Below are 22,046 nucleotides of genomic sequence, written 5' to 3' on the forward strand. Positions count from 1 at the left end.
AGATTTCCAGCATCAGCAATATTTTATTTTTGTACAACCAGAGTGCAGAATTTCTCTGCATAATGGAATTGATTGCTTTTTTTTAATGCAAGGTTAAATTGTGCGTAGATTTTTAAAAATATGCCTTGGAGCAATTGGAACCAAGAAAGCAATGTTATCTATATTTTCTATAAACACTGTAACAAAACTAGCACAGTCAAATGAAGAATGGTTCTAATGGATGTTGTTTTGACCTTTCCAGCCACAACTCTATAATGCTCTTTAAAGGAAATCTTCAGTTTAAAAGTAGCACGTTCAATAATTTTATATGAATAAAATAAAATATCAAGAATTGACACATGCCAACATTACTAAATTAAAATGAGCAAATAAGTTAGAGTCTTGTTGTCCTGAACATTTAGATATCTGTAATGTTTTTTTTGTCTCTGAAGAGTTCTCTTCGGTACTCTGGCACCATAAGTAACATATGTTAAAATAAAACTATAAACATTTTTGAGAAGTGAAGTAGTAGTTCTGGCCTTCCACCTCTTGTCACTGTTTTCTGTTAAGGGTTCTGCAATTATTCTTTTCAACTTTCTTCTGCTTTCCTCTCTCCCTTCCCCACCCCCACAAACAGCCTGTTTTCCCTGCAGAGAGTGCTATATAAGGACAGACACAATAGTTTCACAACATAATTTGCTCCACGATCTGAACCAGATTGCTTAACCTACCAAATTGAGGATGTTATGTATGAAAAGGGTTCATACTTAATTTATGTTTAAAAAAAAACATATTTAAAACAAAGTGTCTTCAGAAAAATATATAAATGCTTACACTTAGGTTATCACATACATTTACTCCAAATATTTTTCTTCATTTTTTTTGGTCTGAAGCACAGAAAAAAGAGGCAGCTGAAAGGAACAATCTCTTTAACTGATGTGTTTGTGTTTAGTACGATGCCTCTTCTGTAAATCTGAAGCTTCTGTTCCAGTTTTATGACATTAAATATTAAGAGCCTAGAATTAATAATGAAGGTTGACAGCTCATCTCTACTGTCACAGAGGGGTTCTTCCTTTGTCTAGGAGTCCAACAGTGCACATATTCAGTTGAAGGGAGTTTCTGTTGTCAGGGCCTCCTGTCCCTAGACGTCATGGTGGATGAATAAATTGCTCCTGTGCCATCGTCACATGAGTCTGAGGAATCACTTTCCAAATGGGGCTTGTAACGCACTGGCCCGGGCTGGTACTCCATAATCAATGTTGTATCAGAAAATCTGGACTGGAAAGCAAGCTGAAAATGTTAACATGTCAGACTCTGCAATAACGGAATAACTCAGGAACATGCTCGAGATAGTTTTGTCTTTCTTCCTCCAAAAATAGCATGTGAGAAAACTTAATTAAAAAAAACTTCATAGCAAAAACAGATTATACTAAATAAACTGCACAAAATACACTTCATGCAACAAAGATATCTTCATTCTTTCAACTGTTTTACGAATATACCAGGGATTTTTAAAACCAATGATTTTTAAAACCAACACCACACTTTTTGATTTGGTTACTAATGAGAAAGTTAATCACTGATGCAATAGTGTCATATTATCATTTCCAACACACAAGCTACATTAGTTATGTTGGAAGTCAGTACTAAAGCTAAAGCCAGAATCACAATTAGAAATAAACATTAACACTAAATTTACTGGAAAAGCATTGTGAAAATGTTTGAAGGATGAGGAATCTAGTTTGAAGGTCAAAGTTAATAACAAATTATTTAACTGATGAAGCCAATGATGAGACGTAACACAAACAGTAGCTAAGAAAAGATTTAAATGTATTTTCACACTGAAATTCTATCAATTCTGGCCTAAATTCTTGAATCTGATCTTCAGTCTGATGGAGATATTGTTAAGTACTGTGTTGACATGTGAATTTTTTTGTTACATTATTATTAACTGGCAGAACAGCAGGGTGCAGTAGGAGATAACTGTAATAAACACAGATTTCTCCATGCTCTGACCCTTTTGCTCACTGGAAGCACAGAAATCACACTGGTATATCAAAAGGCAAGTCACAGATTTCCTGTGATCTCAAGGATGCTTCTGCAATCCCAGCCTAAGAGAAAGATGGTAAATTTTACTGTTGAATTTTCATGTCTGGTTCGGTTATAGGGACGATGAGTGGGAAGATAAGGGGACTCTTAGTCTAGTAAACAGCATGTAATTCTGTGCACTTTATTGTCAATATTCTATATGAAGTTTATCTGAGAATGTATTTCCCCCTTTTTCCAGAAGTAGCAGCAGCTCTGTTCCTGGCACAATCACAGAATCTTGAGCGAACAATAGTAGCGAGGGTAGCACAGCACCGACACCAACAAGCTGTTCATCGTTTAACAAGAACTGAAAGGGTATAGATTTTTGACATAAACTTAGCTTTTCTTATCAACTCTGCTGCTCTGCAGAGCTTGACAGGAAAAAGAGACTACAAGTAATGGCAATGCAGAACCATGTTTCCAAAATCTTGTCTGTGGGTTATATGGAAAAACATTAAAACATATTGGACTCTGGAGAAAAAAGAAAAAAAATAACACAGCACCAACATTCTTTGATTTAAAATTAAATTCCACTGAATTTATTAAGAAACTTAAAAGCCTGCAAGGCCTTTAAGTGATTCCACAGGATTGTTTGGAAAAGCAAGAAAATAGGCAAGGATTCAACTATTTTGGATTTCAGCCTTGACTGATACTATATGACAGACTGAATTTCTGCCCTAAAACTATAGGTATAGAAGCAGGGGGCGTGGGATACAGTTCTGGATGTTCCTATGTCTTTGCTCAGATTCAAGATACTTTTTCCAAAGTAGTTAGCAAAGGAGTAAAGGCTGTCATAAAACCTGATATCCTGATCAAGATCTTTTATTTAAATACATTCTCTTAAAACAGGCGTCATTTGGGTGTTCTTTCGGGACTGTTTGGCCTGATGTCCTTTAATGAGCGAACTTGTTGAACAACTTGGGGTCTCTTTGGTGGCTAGATAGTCTCCATCCTCTAATGATATTTGAATTAAGGGACCATGTGAAATTTCAAAGTTCAAGGTAAATTTAAAGTACACATGTCACATATACAAACGAGATTAGTTTTCTTTTGGGAATACTTAGTAAATCCAAGAACACCACATACAACAGGGCAGACAAACAGCTAATGAAAGAAAAATAATCAATAAACAATAAATATCAAGTTTGTGGGATGAAGTGTCCTTAAAAGTGAGTCTATAGGCTGTGGGTACATAGCTTGAGGGATCAGCAACTGGGATTCCTGCCAGGCACAATGCAATCTTATTCAACTTTTGGAAGTAAGAGTACTGTAGTTCTCTCCCTTTGACAGAAGCCCAGAAAAATGACGTGGGGATATTTGTCACTTCTGTGTAACTGTAGATGATGCAGTCTGAGACTAGCTTAATAAATGTTAGAGTTTGTAACTTTATAAAATTTAAATGCAAATACAGGGCAAATACACTCAGGAGAAAATCATGTATGAATCTTCATTCAAAACTGTACCTTTATGAAATATATTTAGCAACTGAGAAAATACATTTCTAACTGACAATGTTTGGCTGTGAAACAAGGGTGTCACTTCAAAGGCTGAAGATTAAAGTTTTCAAGGTTTTGTGAAGAAAACTCTGTTATATTCAAATCTCAAATGATATGTTTCTTCTGGTATTATAGATGGGGGTAAAGATGTGAGATAGCAGCCAATCAGAATTGCATTGTGAGAGTCACATCCACCTAATTATGAGAATTGCATCTTCATTCATGATCTTTTGTAGCCAGCCTAATTTTAATAGTGCAGCTGATCTGTCACTCAACAAGGCTATGAAACAATTCACCATCTTGTCTTTCAAAGTCCTCTAGCTACTTAGGGGGATGGAGTTGCTGATCTTTCAAAACTGCAGATTTGTGACAAAAATTTGTAACTTATGAAAACACTACAGAAGATTGTTCAGGAGAAAAAAAGGCATGGAAGCAAATGAAATGTTTAGGACAGGTATAGGAATTTTTACTGATTAATGATTGTTACCTGCAAAGCTGTTAAATTCAGCTGGCCCCATGTCTCTCTGTCAAACCCAAACACAATTGCATTGGCCAGTCCATGAAGTGGAGCAGTAATAACGTGAAGGAGTGTCAGGACAAAAACGGGATGGTTAGGATCAAATGCATTGTGCAACCTAATATCGGAAAGAGAGAACAGAAGACATTGAACAAATTGTGCATATTTTTAACAAACTTACCAAAAACATAAAGACTAAATTTCCCCGTCAATTTACTTTTGACAGAACCATTAATGTGTGCAATGGAAGAGAAGTCAGAGTCAAAATAAATGGAGATCATCCTGGAGCTCAGCTGCAATAAATATCCTAAATTTATTGACTTAATTTCACCATATTTGCAGTTTTTTCAATATTCACAGTGGCCATATAATTCAAATATATTTCTGTATCCAGAGACTTTAAAATCTCATTAACTCTTTAAAACATTTTCCTTTAAGTATAAGTAATTTTCAGCTAACAGCTCCATATAAGAAATATTTCAAACTTTGAGGACTCCTTATAAAAGATGGATTTTTTGTGCACAGGGATTGGAGAGCAACAATAGTGGATAGTGATCCTAAAGTAGGACATCATAACATTTTCATGAGAGCACGAAGTTATTTGAATGATTCTCTAAAATTAATAATAATTAAATTGGAACCAGCATGCAAAAATACATAAACAGTAACTTGAGTCTCAATGTGGACAAGCCGACAGAGATGATTGTGGACTTTAGTAAGGTGCAGGCTGATCGCTCATTGCTACATATAAACAGCTCCTCCACGGAGAGAATTAGGAACACCAAGTTTCTGAGAGTGCACATAATGGACAATCTCACCTGGATCCCTCAATACCACCTCTTTGGTCAAGTAGGCGCAGCAGTGTCTCCACCTCCTGAGAAGATTGAGGCAAGGAGGGTTCCTCCACCACCCCCTCCCCTCTCTCCCCATTTTAACTTTTAAAGGAGCACCATAAAGAGTATGCTGGCGAGCTGCATCACTTGGTATGGGAGTTACAAGGCATCTGACCACAAGACACTGCAAAGGATTGTGAGGGCTGCTGAGCGGATTATCAGGGTGACAGATACTTATCTGGAGCACTGTATACCCTTAGCAATCTCAATGATCCCTCCCATCTGCCCAACAATCTCTTTGGCCCCCTATCAGATACAGTAACATTAGGACAAGAACAATTAGGATGGAAACAGCTTCTTCCCCCAGGTTGTGAAACTACTGAACTCCCTGCCATCATCTGGGTCTCAACTTGTGTCATAAATGCACCTTATTATTTTTTAATTTCTTTGTGGTGATATTACTTTATGTATCATGTTGTGCACCTCGGTCCAGAGAAAGGTTGCTTCATTTCAGTATACGTGTGTTCGGTTGAATGACAATAACCTGAACTTGAAGCTACTATACAGTTAACCCTGAATTAAGTTAACTTGAAAGCAGCTTCTATTTTGCTGTGATCATGGCAGAAGGTCCTGCTGTAAAGTGCATCCCTGTTATGAAATAAAATATTTGATGACTTTATGTCTTCTGACAATTATGACTACACATCTAATGTACTTCAAAAGCTAAAGAGCTTGATTTATCCCAATGTCAGGGAAGTTGCTATATAAGTTTCTTTACATGAGTTGTGTACCAATAAAAGAGCAACAGTACAAAAGCCAGTATAAACATTGGATAACTTGTTTGTTCCTTTGCACAATAACTGAACAATACCCATGCAACTAGAATATAGCTGGAGAGGAATCGTAAAATATTACCTTGGAATATATTTTCAAAGGCCTAATTTAATTTAATACAGTTGAATTTCCTTAAAACACATCACCCTGAGATAGGAATGTGGTTAAAAGATACATATTTGGTTGCCAGGCTGTCTATCCATTTCGATTAGTGTACAGTACAAGAATTGCTTTTTATTGTGCATAAGTAAAATTGTTAAGTATCAAAATGGATGCAGCACAATCAACTTAGTTTTGTGTAATTCAATTCAGAAACTCAGTAAATGTTTCAACTAGATCAAGGCATTGAAAGCAAGGCAAATTCACTGTCAGGACAAGCAAGGTGGTTTTGAGTTTATCAGAAACATGCAATAGTTACTGATTCAGTACAAATCCATCTCCTTTAAACCAAATTTAAAATGGCACGAGAAGGTATAAGTTTTTACTTTTGAGCACAATTGGATTAAATAAATTCAGCCTATTTGCATATCTTAATTTTAATTCACTACTGCAGTAAAATTTAGGATAAAGCTATAGTATAAGCGAGCTTGTAGCTACAAAAAGAGTTAACACACAATTCATATGAACCGGTGATTGAAATGCAAACTCCTGCACTAGCATACAAGTGCTGTTTAAGCAACCCCACTGGGTGCCTGTAGTGTCGCTTCAGAGGGAGAAGTAACATTTATTTCTGACAGACCACCTACACGTTTAAATTAGCTTTTTTTTGAAGTTAAGTGCTTGGCCTTTTGTCCCAGCTAAGCTGCCCATTTTCAGATTGTTTGCTTGGGCTTTACTTTCTAAATCTGTGCTGCTCAAGCTATTTTGTTAGTCAGAACACAAAAGTGTAATCATTAGGATTGACCTTCAACAAAATAGCCACCTGAATTAGTGCGAATGCCTTTCTCCATTTGAAGCAATGAAACATGTAGTGCATTTTCCTGCAGCTAACAAGATGTAGATGCCATAATAATAACATTAAAGTTAGTTGAAAGATTTCAACTAATTAACAAAATGAGGTTTGATTGCATTGAAGTGAAACCACGTATTGAATGAACTATATAGGTTGATGTGATTTTAACAAGTTGAAATTGTTATATCGCCCTCGAAAAGATTAACATCCAAATGCTACTAACATATGGAATGACACATGAAAATAAATCAAACAATTTTTTAAACCAATTTAGGCTCAAAAATTACAAAATGTCATCAAATCTTATAATGGTTACTCAGAATTGATACTGCCAGTGGATAATAACAATAGAAAACTGGATTTTGAGCTCATTTTGCTTAATTTCTCCGAAGTACAATTGTAAAAAAAATCATTTAGAATCGCATGCTACCAACTCTGGGATATTTACCAATCTATTAAATAAGGCAATTATTTCAACACAGCCATTTTCTGTGAAAACTTCTAAAATTACATATATTTGATACCCAATTCAAGAGAAGATTAATGTCTTGTCAAATGGAATATAATTATTTCTACATAATTAACACCATGACCACACCCTAATTTTTCTGCCTTTAAAATATTCTATCCAAATTTAACCAGCTGACAACACTTCTCTGGTATTGGTACCCTGCTTCAAGGAAAATATTAGATCTCTGCTTCATCAGATCCCAATACGAAACTATCCCTAACCTTACTGAGATACCTTGCATAATATTTTCTGAAAATATATTAATGTATCCAAGGAACACAATAAATTTGTCCTGGAATATTCATCAAAAGAAATAGTCTGCTTTCTGGGTTTATAAAATAATTTTTTAATTTTATATATATGCATGCGCCAAAGGTCTTGGGGCTGAAGCTTCAGACCCTTGTTTGGACTGTGAAGGCGCCTCTCTCACAAACAAAGAAGATGATGGATTAGTTAATGAAATCCATTAAAACACCTTCACCTTTGAAATGTATGGCAAACCCAGAGATGTGCTGAATCAATAAGCCAGACAGAGGCTTACTTCCATAGAAATAGTTACCATTACCTTGATATAGTGTGTGACAACCAACAGGTTTGAGACAATACATAAAGCATTCAATCAGAATAACTGTGCTTTTATATCTATAGTTCTTTATTATACATATGAACATAATACTTAACAAGGCTTTTTGGTCCATCTCAGCACCTATATCCCCATGAAGGGTACTCCAACTGCAATGTAAGCAAGATTTCTACAATTTCATCAATTGACTTTTAATCTACCATTTGCCATTAAACGTAATACTCCATCCACTTTAATTTAGCTTATTGAATGGTTTCCTTTAATGTTTTGCAAGCTTGAACCTTCATAATCCTCTGATCCTCCATATCTCTGAACTTTCCCTTGTAAAATTCTGATGATTGTTGCTCCCTCATTTGGAATTATGTAAGTTACCTCTGACTTCATTGTTACATATAGATCTGAATACCACATCTACTAGTATTATATCCATATCACTGATATGTACATTTGAGAGAAGCACACAGAGGAGAGCGATGAGGGTCACTGCTACACATGATCAGTCCTACAGAAAACCCTGCAACTTAGTTTCTTTTAATCCAATTTGATTTTCTGTAGGTCTTCAAAGTGTTTGTATCCATAAGTCAACATCTAAAGAAAAACAATCCACTGAGAAACTATCTCCTATCTCAGTTCTGAATGATTGGCTCCTTTTGCTAATTGGATTCTCATACCAATGAAACAGACTGTTAGCATCCTACCCTGTCAATCCTTTACAGAATTTAAACATTTCAGTGAAAACAACCTTCACTCCTCTAAAATCTACCCTTCCACTCCACCTCTAATTTTCACCCACCACTGCCTCGACAGCCCTCACATACGAGAATCAATCTCTGCAACACCTAAAAGATTATTTCTTCTCCAGTAGATTTACAGCCGTACTTCAAACTTTTTAAATAAAGACCAATCTCTAGAGGCATATTAAGCCGTTATGCATATAAAGACTACTTTAATTCAAGCAGATTATTCATTGTTAAACTGCAAAAAAGAACATGACAATTAAAATTACCAGTTGGATCCAACACTTTGTCAGCGCTGGAAGCATGGTGACATTTGTGGCCTACCTCCAGCTCATCCTTGGATTGTGTTGGTCCTTGATGCAAATGATGTATTTCACTGTATGTTTCAATATTTTGATGTACACGTGACAAATAAAGTTAAGCTTTCACCTTTGGACCATTTAGTAATCCAGGTAAAAGGGCAGAGCAACTCCAGAAAACATTCCAGTGCAGAACTCCTTTTATCCAGCACCCTCAGGGCCTTAGTGGGAAATGATGAGCACACATACCAGAGCCCAGACAGTGGATGGAGTCACAGCACCAGGGGCCCAAATAGTGAAAGGGAGCACGGACTGGGGCCACCAATGAAGTGAGCATGAGGACCAGGACCCCCATCAGTGGAAGAGAGCACAGGGACCCGGGCTCAGTCAGTGAAAGGGCCAATGGGGACTGGGTCCATCAGTGGAAGGGAGCACAGGGACCCGGGCTCAGTCAGTGAAAGGGCCAATGAGGACCAGGACCCCCATCAGTGGAAGGGAGCACAGGGACCCAGGCTCAGTCAGTGAAAGGGCCAATGGGGACCAGGACCCCCATCAGTGGAAGGGAGCACAGGGACCCAGGCTCAGTCAGTGAAAGGGCCAATGGGGACCGGGTCCATCAGTGGAAGGGAGCACAGGGACCCGGGCTCAGTCAGTGAAAGGGCCAATGGGGACCGGGTCCATCAGTGGAAGGGAGGACAGGGACCCAGGCCCAGTCAGTGGAAGGGCCAATGGGGACTGGGTCCATCAGTGGAAGGGAGGACAGGGACCCGGGCTCAGTCAGTGAAAGGGCCAATGGGGACCGGGTCCATCAGTGGAAGGGAGGACAGGGACCCGGGCTCAGTCAGTGAAACGGCCAATGGGGACCGGGTCCATCAGTGGAAGGGAGCACAGGGACCCGGGCTCAGTCAGTGAAATGGCCAATGGGGACCGGGTCCATCAGTGGAAGGGAGCACAGGGACCCGGGCTCAGTCAGTGGAAGGGCCAATGGGGACTGGGTCCATCAGTGGAAGGGAGGACAGGGACCCGGGCTCAGTCAGTGAAAGGGCCAATGGGGACCGGGTCCATCAGTGGAAGGGAGCACAGGGACCCGGGCTCAGTCAGTGGAAGGGCCAATGGGGACTGGGTCCATCAGTGGAAGGATCTGAGGCAATCAGTACGTGGTGAGACTGAGGCAGAAGCACTGGGATTTCTGCATAGTCGGATAACATACTTGCTGTAGCTCAGGGGTGTCAAATTCATTTTAGGTCACGGGCTGGATTGAGCAAAATGCAGCTTCATGCGGGCCGGATCAGTCGGACGCGTGCGAACGCAGCTTTCGTTGCCTCTGTTTTTTCAGCCTGCTCTCATGTGTCTCAGTCTCTGCTATAACTACAAAGTGTTTCACTTTACAAATTCCGTTTCTTATGAAGAAGACTGCCGAGCAAGACTGCCGAATAAACACTAAAAACCCTGAAAACCTGGTATCTGAATAAACTTAGCATTAGCCATATCATACGCCATAGGCGCTTCGATTACTGGGGCCAGCTTTAATAGTAATTAGATATTATCTTGCGGGCCAAAGATAATTCCACTGCGGGCCGGATTTGGCCCACGGGCCTTGAGTTTGACATATATGCTGTAGCTGGAACCATACCTCACACAAAAGGGAGACTGTTGTGGCTATTGGAGGTCAGTTATTCCAGCCCCAGGATGTCAATGCAAATTCCTCAAGACAGTGTCCTCGGTCCAACCACCTTGAGCTGTTTCATTAATGACTGTCCTTCCATTATATCCCAGATGTGCAGATGTTCACTGATATATACAGTACATTCAGTTCACTTGACAACTTCTTAGCAAATGAAGCAGGGCAGGACCACAACAACGTTCATGCATGAGTTGATGAGTAGCAAGTAATATTCGCGGCCACAAAAGGGCCAGAAAATGACCATCTCCAATGACAATCAATGGCATTGTCATTACAAAATTCCCCACTATTGATATCCTGTGAGAAACTCAAATGAACCAGCAATGCAAATACAGCAGGTCAGAGGCTGTGTTTCCTGTTGTGGGTGTCTTAACTCATGATACCCCAAAACCTCCCAAACAAATCTTGATTTGCACTTATATTCTGACATGAATCCTGGGTCTAAATCCTGCACCCATGCCGAACTTGTCAATTTCATCAACTTTGCCTTTAACTTCCATCCTGTCCTTAAATTCACTTGTCCATTTCTGACATCTGCCTCCCCTTTGTCAATCTCTGTCTCCATCTCTAGAGATGAACTGTTGACCAACAACTTTAATAAGCCTATCAATTCCCACGGCTACCTTGACTACATCTCTTCCCACCCTGTCACCTGTGAAAATGCTATTCCCTTTTCTCAGTTCCTTCGGCTCGACTATATCTGCTCCCAGGATGAGGAATTCTTTTCCAGACATCACAGATGTCCTCCTTCTTCAAAGAATGGGGTTTCTCATTCTCCACCATTGATGCTGCCCTCACCCGCATCTCCTCCATTTGCTGGACTTCCATGTTCACCTCATCTTCCTGCCTTAACAGTGATAAAGTTCCTTTTGTCCTTACCTACCTCTCCATGAGCCTGCACATCCAACATATTATTCTCCACAACTTCTGCCATCTCTAAAGGGATTCCACCATCAAAAACACTGAACACATCTTTACCTCCCCCACACTCTCCACTTTCTGCAGGGATTGTTTCCTCTGTGATTCCTTTGTCCATTCATCACTTCCCACTGATCTGCCTCCCAGGACTTATCTCTGCAGGTGGCCAAAGTTCAACATTTGCCCATTCATCCCTTCCATTAGGTCCCCAAGCAGTCCTTACAGGTGAGGCAACGTTTCATGTTTAAGTCTGCTGGAGTCATCTGTTGTATCTGGTGCTCCTGATGTGGCCTTCTCTATATTGGTGAGACCTATTGTAAATTGGGGGACTGCTTCATTGAGCACTTCTGTTCCATCCGCCAAAAGCGGACCTTCCCAGTGGCCAAACATTTTAATTCCCATTCTGACATGTCAGTCCATGGCCTCCTCTTGTGCCACAATCAGGGTGGAGGAGCAACACCTTACAGTCTGTCTGGGTAGCCTCCAACCTGATGGAATGAATATTAATATCTCTTTCCAGTTAAAAAAAATTCCACCCCTCCCCTCTTCTATTCCCCACTCTGGCCTCTTCTCTCCTGCCTATCACCTCCCCCTGGTGCCCCTCCTCCTTCCCTTTCTCCTATGGTCCACTCTCCACTTCTATCAGATTCCTTCCTCTCCAGCGCTTCACCTTTCCTAACCCCCCTGGCTTCACCTTCTAGCTATCCTCCTCCCCCTACCTCTTTTTATTCTGGCATCCTCCCCTCATTTCCAGTTTTAAAGAAAGCTTTTGGCCTGAAATGTCAGCTGTTTATTCATTTCCATGAATGTGGCCTGACCTGCTGAGTTCTTCCAGCATTTTGTGTGTGTTGATGTAGATTAACTTAGGTTTTATTTATCTTCATTTGTCACATGTACATCAAAATGTCTTGCACTTGCTGCCAGCTCCTTAAAAATGGGAGGTTTTCACACTATACTCATCCTTACTCACCCCTTCCTATCACCACTCTCTGTGCCTCTCCAGACTCCCAACACTCTGCCAATGAAAATGGGTTATGTACCAGAACTCAGTACCAGAACATGATATGAAACCATTTTTATACGGGTAGAGGTACATGATTTTTGATTGAATGACAGACAGATGAAAAGCACCATGAAAAATGCACTTTTTAGAATTACAAACTTTTGCCTTGAATGTTTCCCTATTATTGATGCAGAAGTGAAACCTTGTGTTTAGAATTTAATGCTTATTATGAATTATTTTTGGATGGCAAACAAAGATAAAAACAGGAATTTTTTGGTTATCCAGTGGTTAAAACTGCAAAATTAAAGGACTATAACTAAATATTGATTTCTATTTACTTACATGACTGCAAGTTAAGACTTCACGGTATTTTACCTATTTTCTGAACAAAATTTAAATAAAAGATTTATATTTTGTGTTTTTAAACTGTTATTAGTGTAATGATTTTTTTCAGTGAGTGTACAATAATGGATGGATTTCCTGTGATAGTTTCCAGTCCTTGTTTCCAATAGAAGACACCAAATGGAGGCTTCAACGAATTGTACTAAAGCTTGGAGAAATTTTATAGGTATGATCTGTTGACTATCAGCTTAGAATCCCAGGCAGTGACCTGGAATCAGAGATCTTGATGCCAGTGACACCATGTAAGACATATACAGGAGAAAAAGAACACAATTCCAACTTACTCATCATTTTAAAAAGGTACATTCTTTTATTTTCTATATAATAATTTGATCAATTTACATTGTATTTTTAAATAATTTATTTTTGTTAAGTTTGTGTGTGTGTGTTTATCTCATTTAAATGTAATGTTGCACGCTCTCAGGTTGAGGCTTTTCATTCCAGGATGAAGGAGATGTCTTCCTTTTTTAAACAAAGGGGCTTCCCTTCTTCCACCATCAACTCTGCTCTCAAACGCATCTCTCCCATTTCCCGCACATCTGCCCTCACCCCATCCGCCCAGCACCCCACTTGGGATAGGGTCCCCCTTGTCCTCACCTACCACCCCACCAGCCTCCGGATCCAATGTATAATTCTCCGTAACTTCCGCCACCTCCAACGGGATCCCACTACCAAGCACATCTTTCCCTTACCACCCCTTTCTGCTTTCCGCAGGGATTGCTCCCTACGCGACTCCCTTGTCCATTCATTCCCCTCATCCCTTCCCACTGATCTCCCTCCTGGCACTTATCCTTGCAAGCGGAACAAGTGCTACACCTGCCCTTACACTTCCTCCCTCACCACCATTCAGGGCCCCAGACAGTCCTTCCAGGTGAGGCGACACTTCACCTGTGAGTCGGCTGGTGTGGTATACTGTGTCCGGTGCTCCCGGTGTGGCCTTTTATATATTGGTGAGACCCGACGCAGACTGGGAGACCATTTGGCTGAACACCTATGCTCTGTCCACCAGAGAAAGCAGGATCTCCCAGTGGCCACATATTTTAATTCCACGTCCCATTCCCATTCTGATGTCTATCCATGGCCTCCTCTACTGTCAAGATGAAGCCACACTCAGGTTGGAGGAACAACACCTTATATACTGTCTGGGTAGCCTCCAACCTGATGGCATGAACATCGACTTCTCTAACTTTCGTTAATGCCCCTCCTCCCCTTCTTACCCCATTCTGATATATTTAGTTTTTTTTCCCCTCCCTTTTTTTTCTTTCTCTCTCTGCCCATCACTCTGCCTGTTCTCCATCTCCCTCTGGTGCTCCCCTCCCACTTTCTTTCTCCCTAGGCCTCCTGTCCCATGATCCTTTCCTTTCTCTAGCTCTGTATCCCTTTTGCCAATCACCTTTCCAGCTCTTAGCTTCATCCCTCCCCTCCGGTCTTCTCCTATCATTTCGCATTTCCCCTCCCCCTCCTACTTTCAAATCTCTTACTATCTTTCCTTTCAGTTAGTCCTGACGAAGGGTCTTGGCCCGAAATGTCGACAGCGCTTCTCCCTATAGATGCTGCCTGGCCTGCTGCGTTCCACCAGCATTTTGCGTGTTGCCCTTTTTATTTTTGTTCTTTTTTTCAACAGTTGATTATGATATTGACTCCTCAAAAAAGGCAAAGGCTGGGTGCACTGGAGATTCCCTCAGACTGACCTACAAAACCAGTGGATTCAATTTTCTTGACTATTGAATGATTGGGTCTGAGAAGTCCCCAGCCAGGGGACAGAATAGCTGGTTAGTTACAACTTTTCATCGAGCAAGTACTATGCCACAAGGATTAAGAGGTGATTTACTATACTCAAAGAAACTTCAAACAACATCTTCTCTCAAGGACTAAGGACACTGGCATCTCCAACTGTGCTGTGGGTCATGGTGCTGTACTTAGTGAGTTTATCATACAAAACCCTCTGTTCTATGATCACCATCACAGCAGGAATGGAGGTTAGAGGGCCGGATGCGGCCTGTGGCAGAATGTTGTTCATTTTATTTTGAAGGAGATTCTGTGGTGCAGCAATTAAAACATATTAATCTGTGTTACTTTAATTGAACATGCTAACAGCAATAAGTTGGCAATTCTATCTTATATTTCCAATAAATTATTATGAACAGTTCAGCATTATGTTGATATGCCAGCACACGTAAAATAACACTTCAAAGATAAAACTTTAAATAAACATGTAGTAGTTATGACATTACCACATGCCACTTTTAAAAAAATGGAAATTACTTCGATTAGATTTCTTTTAATTTACCATATGTTCTATGAAGATACTGTTCAGTCACAAATAATTAGGTAGAGGTAGACTCTTAGGGTAAACAAAATTGCTGGTAATGAAAGAACAAAGATTCAAGACTGTATGATTTCACTGAATCATAGAATGGATAGAGCAGAGAAGGAGATAGAACACAGAACATGAGATCATTCAGCCCATCAGGTTTGGGTTGGCTCTTTCCCATTCCTGGCCTCTTCCCCATAGCTTTACAAGTTATTCCACACCATACATTATGCCATTTAAGGAACAATAGAACCTGTCTCGTCCACATCGGAAGGCAATGCATTCAGATTTCACCCACACAATGTGAAAATAAGTTTATCGTAATACCGCTTTTAACTCTATTCTCCTTTATTTTATACCTGTGCTACCTAGTCCTTGATCCTTCCATCATCACAAGCAACAGCCTGTCACTTTCCACCCTGTCCCATCATCTCTCAAATCTCTCCACACTTCTCCAAAAGAAAATCATTCCTTGTAATTGCAGTCCCTTATTATATGGACTACATTTAAAACATCTTTTCTGGACCCGGTCTATGGTTCACATTCTTTCCGTAATGTGGCAACTAGAATTGAGGCCAGACTTGCATTTTAGAAGAGTTGATTTGAATTTCCCTGCCTTTATAAGCTATGTTTTTTCCTTAAAGTCAGAATTTAGTAGGTTTTACTAACTGCTTTCACAACTTGCCCTGCCATTTTCAATGACTTGTACAAATAACTCCTAGATCCCTCTACTTCCGCACCCTTTTTAGAGCAGTCTTCTTTATTTTATACTGGCTCTCCTTTTACTTTACACCGAAAGTTATCACCTTATATTTCTTTGCATTAAAATTCATCTGTTATGTATTTGCCCACTCCAGCAGCCTGTTTATATACTTAGGTAGTCTATGCCTATTTTCTTTACAGTTCACAATACTGCCAAGTTTTCTGACACCCATAAATTTAGAAATTCTGGCTTAAATCTCTGCATTTTGGTCTTTAGTACAGATCACTAAAAATAATGGTCTAGCCCTAAAAGCAATCCCTGGGGAACACTGCTATTCACCTTCCTTAAGACTAGACAACAACCATTCATCACAACCCATTTTTGTTAGTTACATATTTTTGACAGCTTTGAATCCATGCCGTCTGTGTCTTTTTTAACCCCCGTGATTCAGCTTTACTGGTAGGTCTGTTATGCAGCACCTTATCAAAAGCATTCTGGAAGTCTATGCATACTAGTTTGACTGTGGTATCTTCATCAAGTCTAAGTATTATCTCATCAAAACATTCTACTGAATTTGGTTAAACAGGATTTACTCTTACCAAATCTGTACCAACTTGCATTAATTCATCAACTTTCATTTGTAGGTGTCTCCCTTTCTGATTTTTTTGTAATCAACCTGTTCTTGCTGGTACTTACAACCTGTACTTGTCACAAGCAGCCTTCTTTCAGCTTTAGCTTCTGCTGTATCTTTTGTTGTCATCCAGGGAGCTCTCCATTTGTTTGTTCTTCTTTTGCCCCTTGGGAGAACATGCCTTAACCATACCACAGCCATTTCTTCCTTAAGGGCAGCCCATTATTCTGCCGTAGTTTTGCATGTTAACATTTGGTTCCAATTTACCTGAGCCAGATCCAATTTCATCCCACTGAAATTGCCCTTCCTCCTGTTAATTATTTTCACTTTAGTTTGCTCTTTTTCCTTTTCTTTAGCTAACCTAAATCTTCAGTGTTATAATCACCAGCTCATAAATGCTCCTTGTCTGTAACTTGATGCACTTGACCCACTTATTACTTCGAACCACCCTTTACTCTGATTGTTTATTCTTACTCTGACTCTAGTTGCCCGTTCACCTTATGCTATTACACTCTGCCCCTCCCAATACATGCTGGATGTCATTGCCCTTGCCACTGCCTTTTCTGTTTTATTTGCCTTCCTAAATACCAACTAATTTCAAACATGTCTTTTGTTTCCTCTTGCCAAACCAGATTAAATCCTCCCCAAGAGCACCAGCAAACTCCTTTACAAATTGTGTTCTTTTTTGAGGTGGAATCCCATCTTGCTTGTTGAGATCCTAACTCTGCAGAAACTGTCCGCGTTTCTCTAGAATTTAAAGATTCCCCTCCCCCCCGCCACACGATCTCTCTAGCCACCTTTCATCTGGCATATCTTCTAAATTCTGCATTTACGTGCAGCATTGGTAATACGTGGCCATTACTACCATTTAATACCTTTTTTTTAAACTCAAACTTTTTCCATCCTAGATCCGTAAACTCTGCCTACAGGTCTTCATCCCTCTTTCTGCTCATGTAACTAACTTGGACCACAGCCTCTGGCTCTTACACTGTTTCTTCAAGTTGTTCAGTGACCTCTTTGACCTTGGCACAACATACGGAGTCACATCTTTAACTACATAAATCTCCACATGTTCCCCTATTAAATCCTTATCACTATTCATTGTGGCTGCTGGTCCTTAATGTGCCTTGTGGCACATCAGGCAGCAAGCTTGCAAGGAGCCAGCCAAATACGAACCCGGGACCACTTGCCTCGAAGTCCAGTACGGATGGTACTACATCATCAGCAGGCTTATCACTATTCATTAACAGCATCAATTTCTCTAGAAATGCAAGATGTTCTTTATTGCAGAAAGGTTATACCACACATCGACAAAGTAAGTCCAATATTTGACAATATTAGTAACTAAGAGATCCAAGTCACCTTTCCTTTATATTCCTGCAGCCATGAATGAGCCAAATAATGCAATATTTGAAGTGCAGTTAATGACTGTCAGTATATGCATTAAACGTTAGTCACTTTTAAATAATTCTTCAATTCAGAAGACTCACCTTCACATTTCAAACACTTGTCTATTCACAGCGGCCAGTTTGTTAGGTACATCCTGTATCTAATGATGTGGCCACTTAGTGTATGTTCGTGGTCTTCTGCTGCCATAGTCCGTTCATTTCGAGGTTCGGTACGTTGTGAATTCAGAGCAGCTTCTCTGTACACCACTGAACTAATGCATGGTTATTTGAGTTACTGTCGCCTTTCTGTCAGCCTGAACCCGTCTGGTCATTCTCCTCTGACCTCTCTCATTAACAAGGCACTTTCACCCAGAGGAACTGCAGCACTCTTTTATTTTTTGCACCATTCTCTGTAAACTCTAGAGACTGCTGCACATGACAATCTCAGAAGATCAGCAGTTTCTGAGATACTCAAATGCACTCTGGCTGGCACCAACAGTCAAAGTTACTCAGATCCAGTTGCTTCCCTATTCTGATGTTTGGACTGGACAAAAACTGAACCTCTTGCATGTTTTACACACTGAGTTGCTGCCATATAATTAGCTGATTAGATATTAGCAATAAACAGCAGTGTACCTAATAAGGTGAACACTGAGTAAGTGGCCAATATTAGTTGAATATTTCATTAAAAACAATACTGTTTTTTTTGTGTAGGTGACTGCTAAAAATGATAGTTCATTTCTGATCTATTATTTTGTTTTTATTTTGTTACACTTTATGTAGAGATACAGCACGGAATAGGCCTTTCAACTGTACTGCCCAGCAATCCCAGATTATCCCTGCCCTAATCACGGGACAATTTACAATGACTAATTAACCTACTAACTGGTATGTCTTTGGACTGTGGGAGGAGATCAGAGGAAGTGGAGAAATCTCTTGCATTCCACGGGGAGGATGTACAGACTCCTTACAGATGACATTGGAATTGAACTCCGAACTCCGACATCCCGAGCTGTAATAGTGATGCGCTAACCGCTACACTACTGTGGCGCCTCTGCAAGTTCTGACAAGAACAAACTTTGAAAAGAATACAAAAGTGTTTTTGATCTTGCCATGCTGATGGCAGCAGGATTTGACTGGAGTAACAGCCAGATTTGTCATGCTTTGGCTTAAAAATAGAAGCCAGACAGAAACCCTTGTAAGTACAAAGTACAGTTTCTCATCAGCATGAAGGCTTATATAACTTGTAACACACACAAAGTGCTGGAGGAACTCAGCAGGCCAGGCAGCATCGATGGAAAAGAGTAAACAGTTGACATTTTGGGCTGAGAGCCCTCATCAGGACTGGGGAAAAAAAACAATAAGAAGTCAGCGCGAGAAGATTGGGGGGGGGGGGGGGAAGGAAGGGAGGAAGAAGTAAAAGGTGGCTTGAATTTCCAGAATCTGCAGATTTTCTAGTGTTTATATAACTTGTGCTTGCAACTACTGTTGACAAAGAACTTCACATTATTAAGCAAGTTCAAATTCTCCAATTATTTTAATGGTTTGCTCACTTCAGTTAGACCCTCCCACTGCGTATGTCATCATGTAATCTTTAATTGGTGTATACCTGCATCAGCTGCTCCACGTGTTTAATTTTGCTCAGACTGCTTGATTGGCACCCTGCTTTATAATGGCTCATCACTGCATGTCAATTTGCCTCTGTTTCAGGAAAATTATTTCTTTAAATCATCTCACTTCCAGCAAATCTGGTAGAATGGCAAATCCACTGGCTTTAAAAGGTACTGGAAGTTAAAAAAAAATAAAAGAAAACCCAAAATCTGCAGTAGTATGGTGTCTGAAATTAATTCCAAGATATGTCCCATGTGGCAAAGCCATTTATCTTGCTGTCATAATAAGAGGCATTGCTGACATGTTGTAGATAGTTAATCATCTGTTGCGGCTTTTACAGCTAAATATACTTTCAATCATTCTACAAATCATGTTCTGTCACTGAACTATGTCCACAAAATAATTGTTTACAAATAATTGTAGAGGTGGTGTGGAGTGGGAAATAAATACAAAACTTAGTAGAGTTAATTGACTAATACAATATAAATAAACGCACAACTAAGTATTTTGATTTAAAGTTCACTGAATGTAAAGGATAGACAATCAATACTAGATAAAAAGCCACATCAACATTATTTCTCTCATTAAATACTGTGGGAAACCACAGCATGGTGACACTGACTGAAGTTGTCTGTCTCAATCAATACTAGTGAAAAACTGATCCATTAGTTTGACTTGTATTTGGAAGACAAGAAATCTCTTGATCCTGTGAAACTCTCAGACTGATAGCTGGGATTGTATCCATAGAAACAGACGTTGTCAAATGCTTCTGCTAAGAAACAGTTGCAGACATAGAACCCTCACAATTTGGGAAAAGGGATTTTACGTTCCCAGACTCTATCTCCACCTAGGCGCCGTGACTGCAATTCCAGAAAGGTTGCAAATTTGTGGAAATCAGATTTAAATATCAAAAAATCTGTGCAATGCAACTAGTGCTGATTCTATCGCTGACCCATTAACTGTACCACAAGCAACTAATAGGTACAGTGTTACCATGTCAATAAAATAGCAATGAGAAAAACAATGAGTAACCACATTCATTATTTTGCTGCAAAATGCTTTGGGCAAATAAAGTTAAGAAAGTGAGAAATATTTTTGTATTAAGAGGGGGAAAATAATGTTGTGGCCACGTATCCTGGGAGAAAATCCACGATAGTTTCAGGACTTCATATTTTTTATTTATTTATGAAGAGTTTTTCAGAAAATAAATTTTTGTCATCCATATACTTCTAGATTCCCGTCTACAGCTCAGATTATAGCATTGAAAATGGATAAAATCCAACATTAGGGATGGGTGGAGCAGGAGGGGCACAATGAAACAGTTATGTTGCTGTGTCAGCGGTTTCATTTTATTGTAAGTATTAAAATCTTATTACAGCTTTGGATTGGATACTTTAACAGTAAAATTTTTTGTTTCTCCTGATTATAAAGGAGTTGTTAAATATCTGAGCAACACACACAAAAATGCTGGTGGAACGCAGCAGACCAGGCAGAATCTATAGGAAGAAGTACAGTCGATGTCTCAGCCCAAAACGTTGACTGTACTTCTTTCTATAGATTCTGCCTGGCCTGCTGCATTCCACCAGCATTTTGTGTGTGTTGCTTGAATTTCCAGCATCTGCGGATTTTCTCGTGTTAGCGTGTTAAAAATCTGACTGTCATTATGCAACTCTTATTACGATACCACTCCCATTATTTCACATCAATTTTCCATAATACAGCTCCCTGGTTTGTGAAACTGTTCATTAAAAATAAGTAAATATCAGTCTCCCTTTGTATTTCCATTTAAAGCACCTCTTCAACTATCCACATAAATACAGTATGGAAATAAAAGAAACTTATGATCTACAGTTTTGTATAAAATCTGAAGATCTGTGAAACTATTATTTTGATTTTTGTCACTGAGATCTTTCTCCCTCTGTGTGAAGTTTTTAATTGATTCTATTGCATTTCTTTGTTCTACTGTGAAAAGAAAACGAATCTTTGGGCAGTATTTGGTGTCATATATGTACTTTGATAATAAATTTACTTAATCTTTGAGAGGCAGATAGAGGATATGATAATGATCCTCTGGCTTTTATCAGTTTGGAACAAATTCTATTAAGTTCAGCGAACAGCTTAACATTCACCAATGTACCATTACATTAAAATTTTAAGGAGACCTTGTATACACTTTCAATAGTTTAGCCCTAAACTAGAATTACTAATTTCAATTCAGTACAGAAATCTATTATGATGTGTGTTTATCACAAGACTCAGCTGAAAATGGTTTCCGTTAAAAGTATTCAAGCAAATATCATGATGTAACTCAGAGTTACCAATAATGTATTTTTCTTATCCCAACCTTTTAAGTTACTGAGAATAAAAGCAGTCTTGCATCAGAATTAAACATAATTTTCTTCCACTTGATACCAGACAGTTGATATAGAACATAGAATAGTACAGCATAGTACAAGCCCTTTGGCCCACAATGTTGTGCTGACCCTTAAACCCCGCCTCCCATATATCTCCCCACCTTAAATTCCCCCATATATCTGTTTAGTAGTCTCTTAAACTTCACTAG

The 22,046-nt window shown here is 39.4% G+C and overlaps 1 protein-coding gene across 5 annotated transcripts in view; it reads right to left on the minus strand.

Annotated features, from left to right (window-relative positions):
* Positions 1-289: 289 nt before the first annotated feature.
* Positions 290-22,046, minus strand: part of LOC140727788 (cyclic AMP receptor-like protein A) — a 191,548-nt gene continuing 169,791 nt past the window's right edge. For 4 of the 5 annotated variants that reach the window (XM_073045556.1, XM_073045554.1, XM_073045552.1 and 1 more), the window contains 2 exons: positions 4,051-4,198; positions 290-1,269 (listed from right to left, as the gene is read on the minus strand). In XM_073045556.1, coding sequence (XP_072901657.1) covers positions 1,105-1,269; positions 4,051-4,198 — 313 coding nt within the window. In that variant the 3' untranslated portion in view covers positions 290-1,104. The remainder of the gene's footprint in view (positions 1,270-4,050; positions 4,199-22,046) is intronic. The other variant, XM_073045553.1, reaches the window with a different exon arrangement.

The sequence above is a fragment of the Hemitrygon akajei genome, chromosome 5 (genome assembly GCF_048418815.1).
Source record: "Hemitrygon akajei chromosome 5, sHemAka1.3, whole genome shotgun sequence".
Classification (NCBI taxonomy): Eukaryota; Metazoa; Chordata; class Chondrichthyes; order Myliobatiformes; family Dasyatidae; genus Hemitrygon; species Hemitrygon akajei.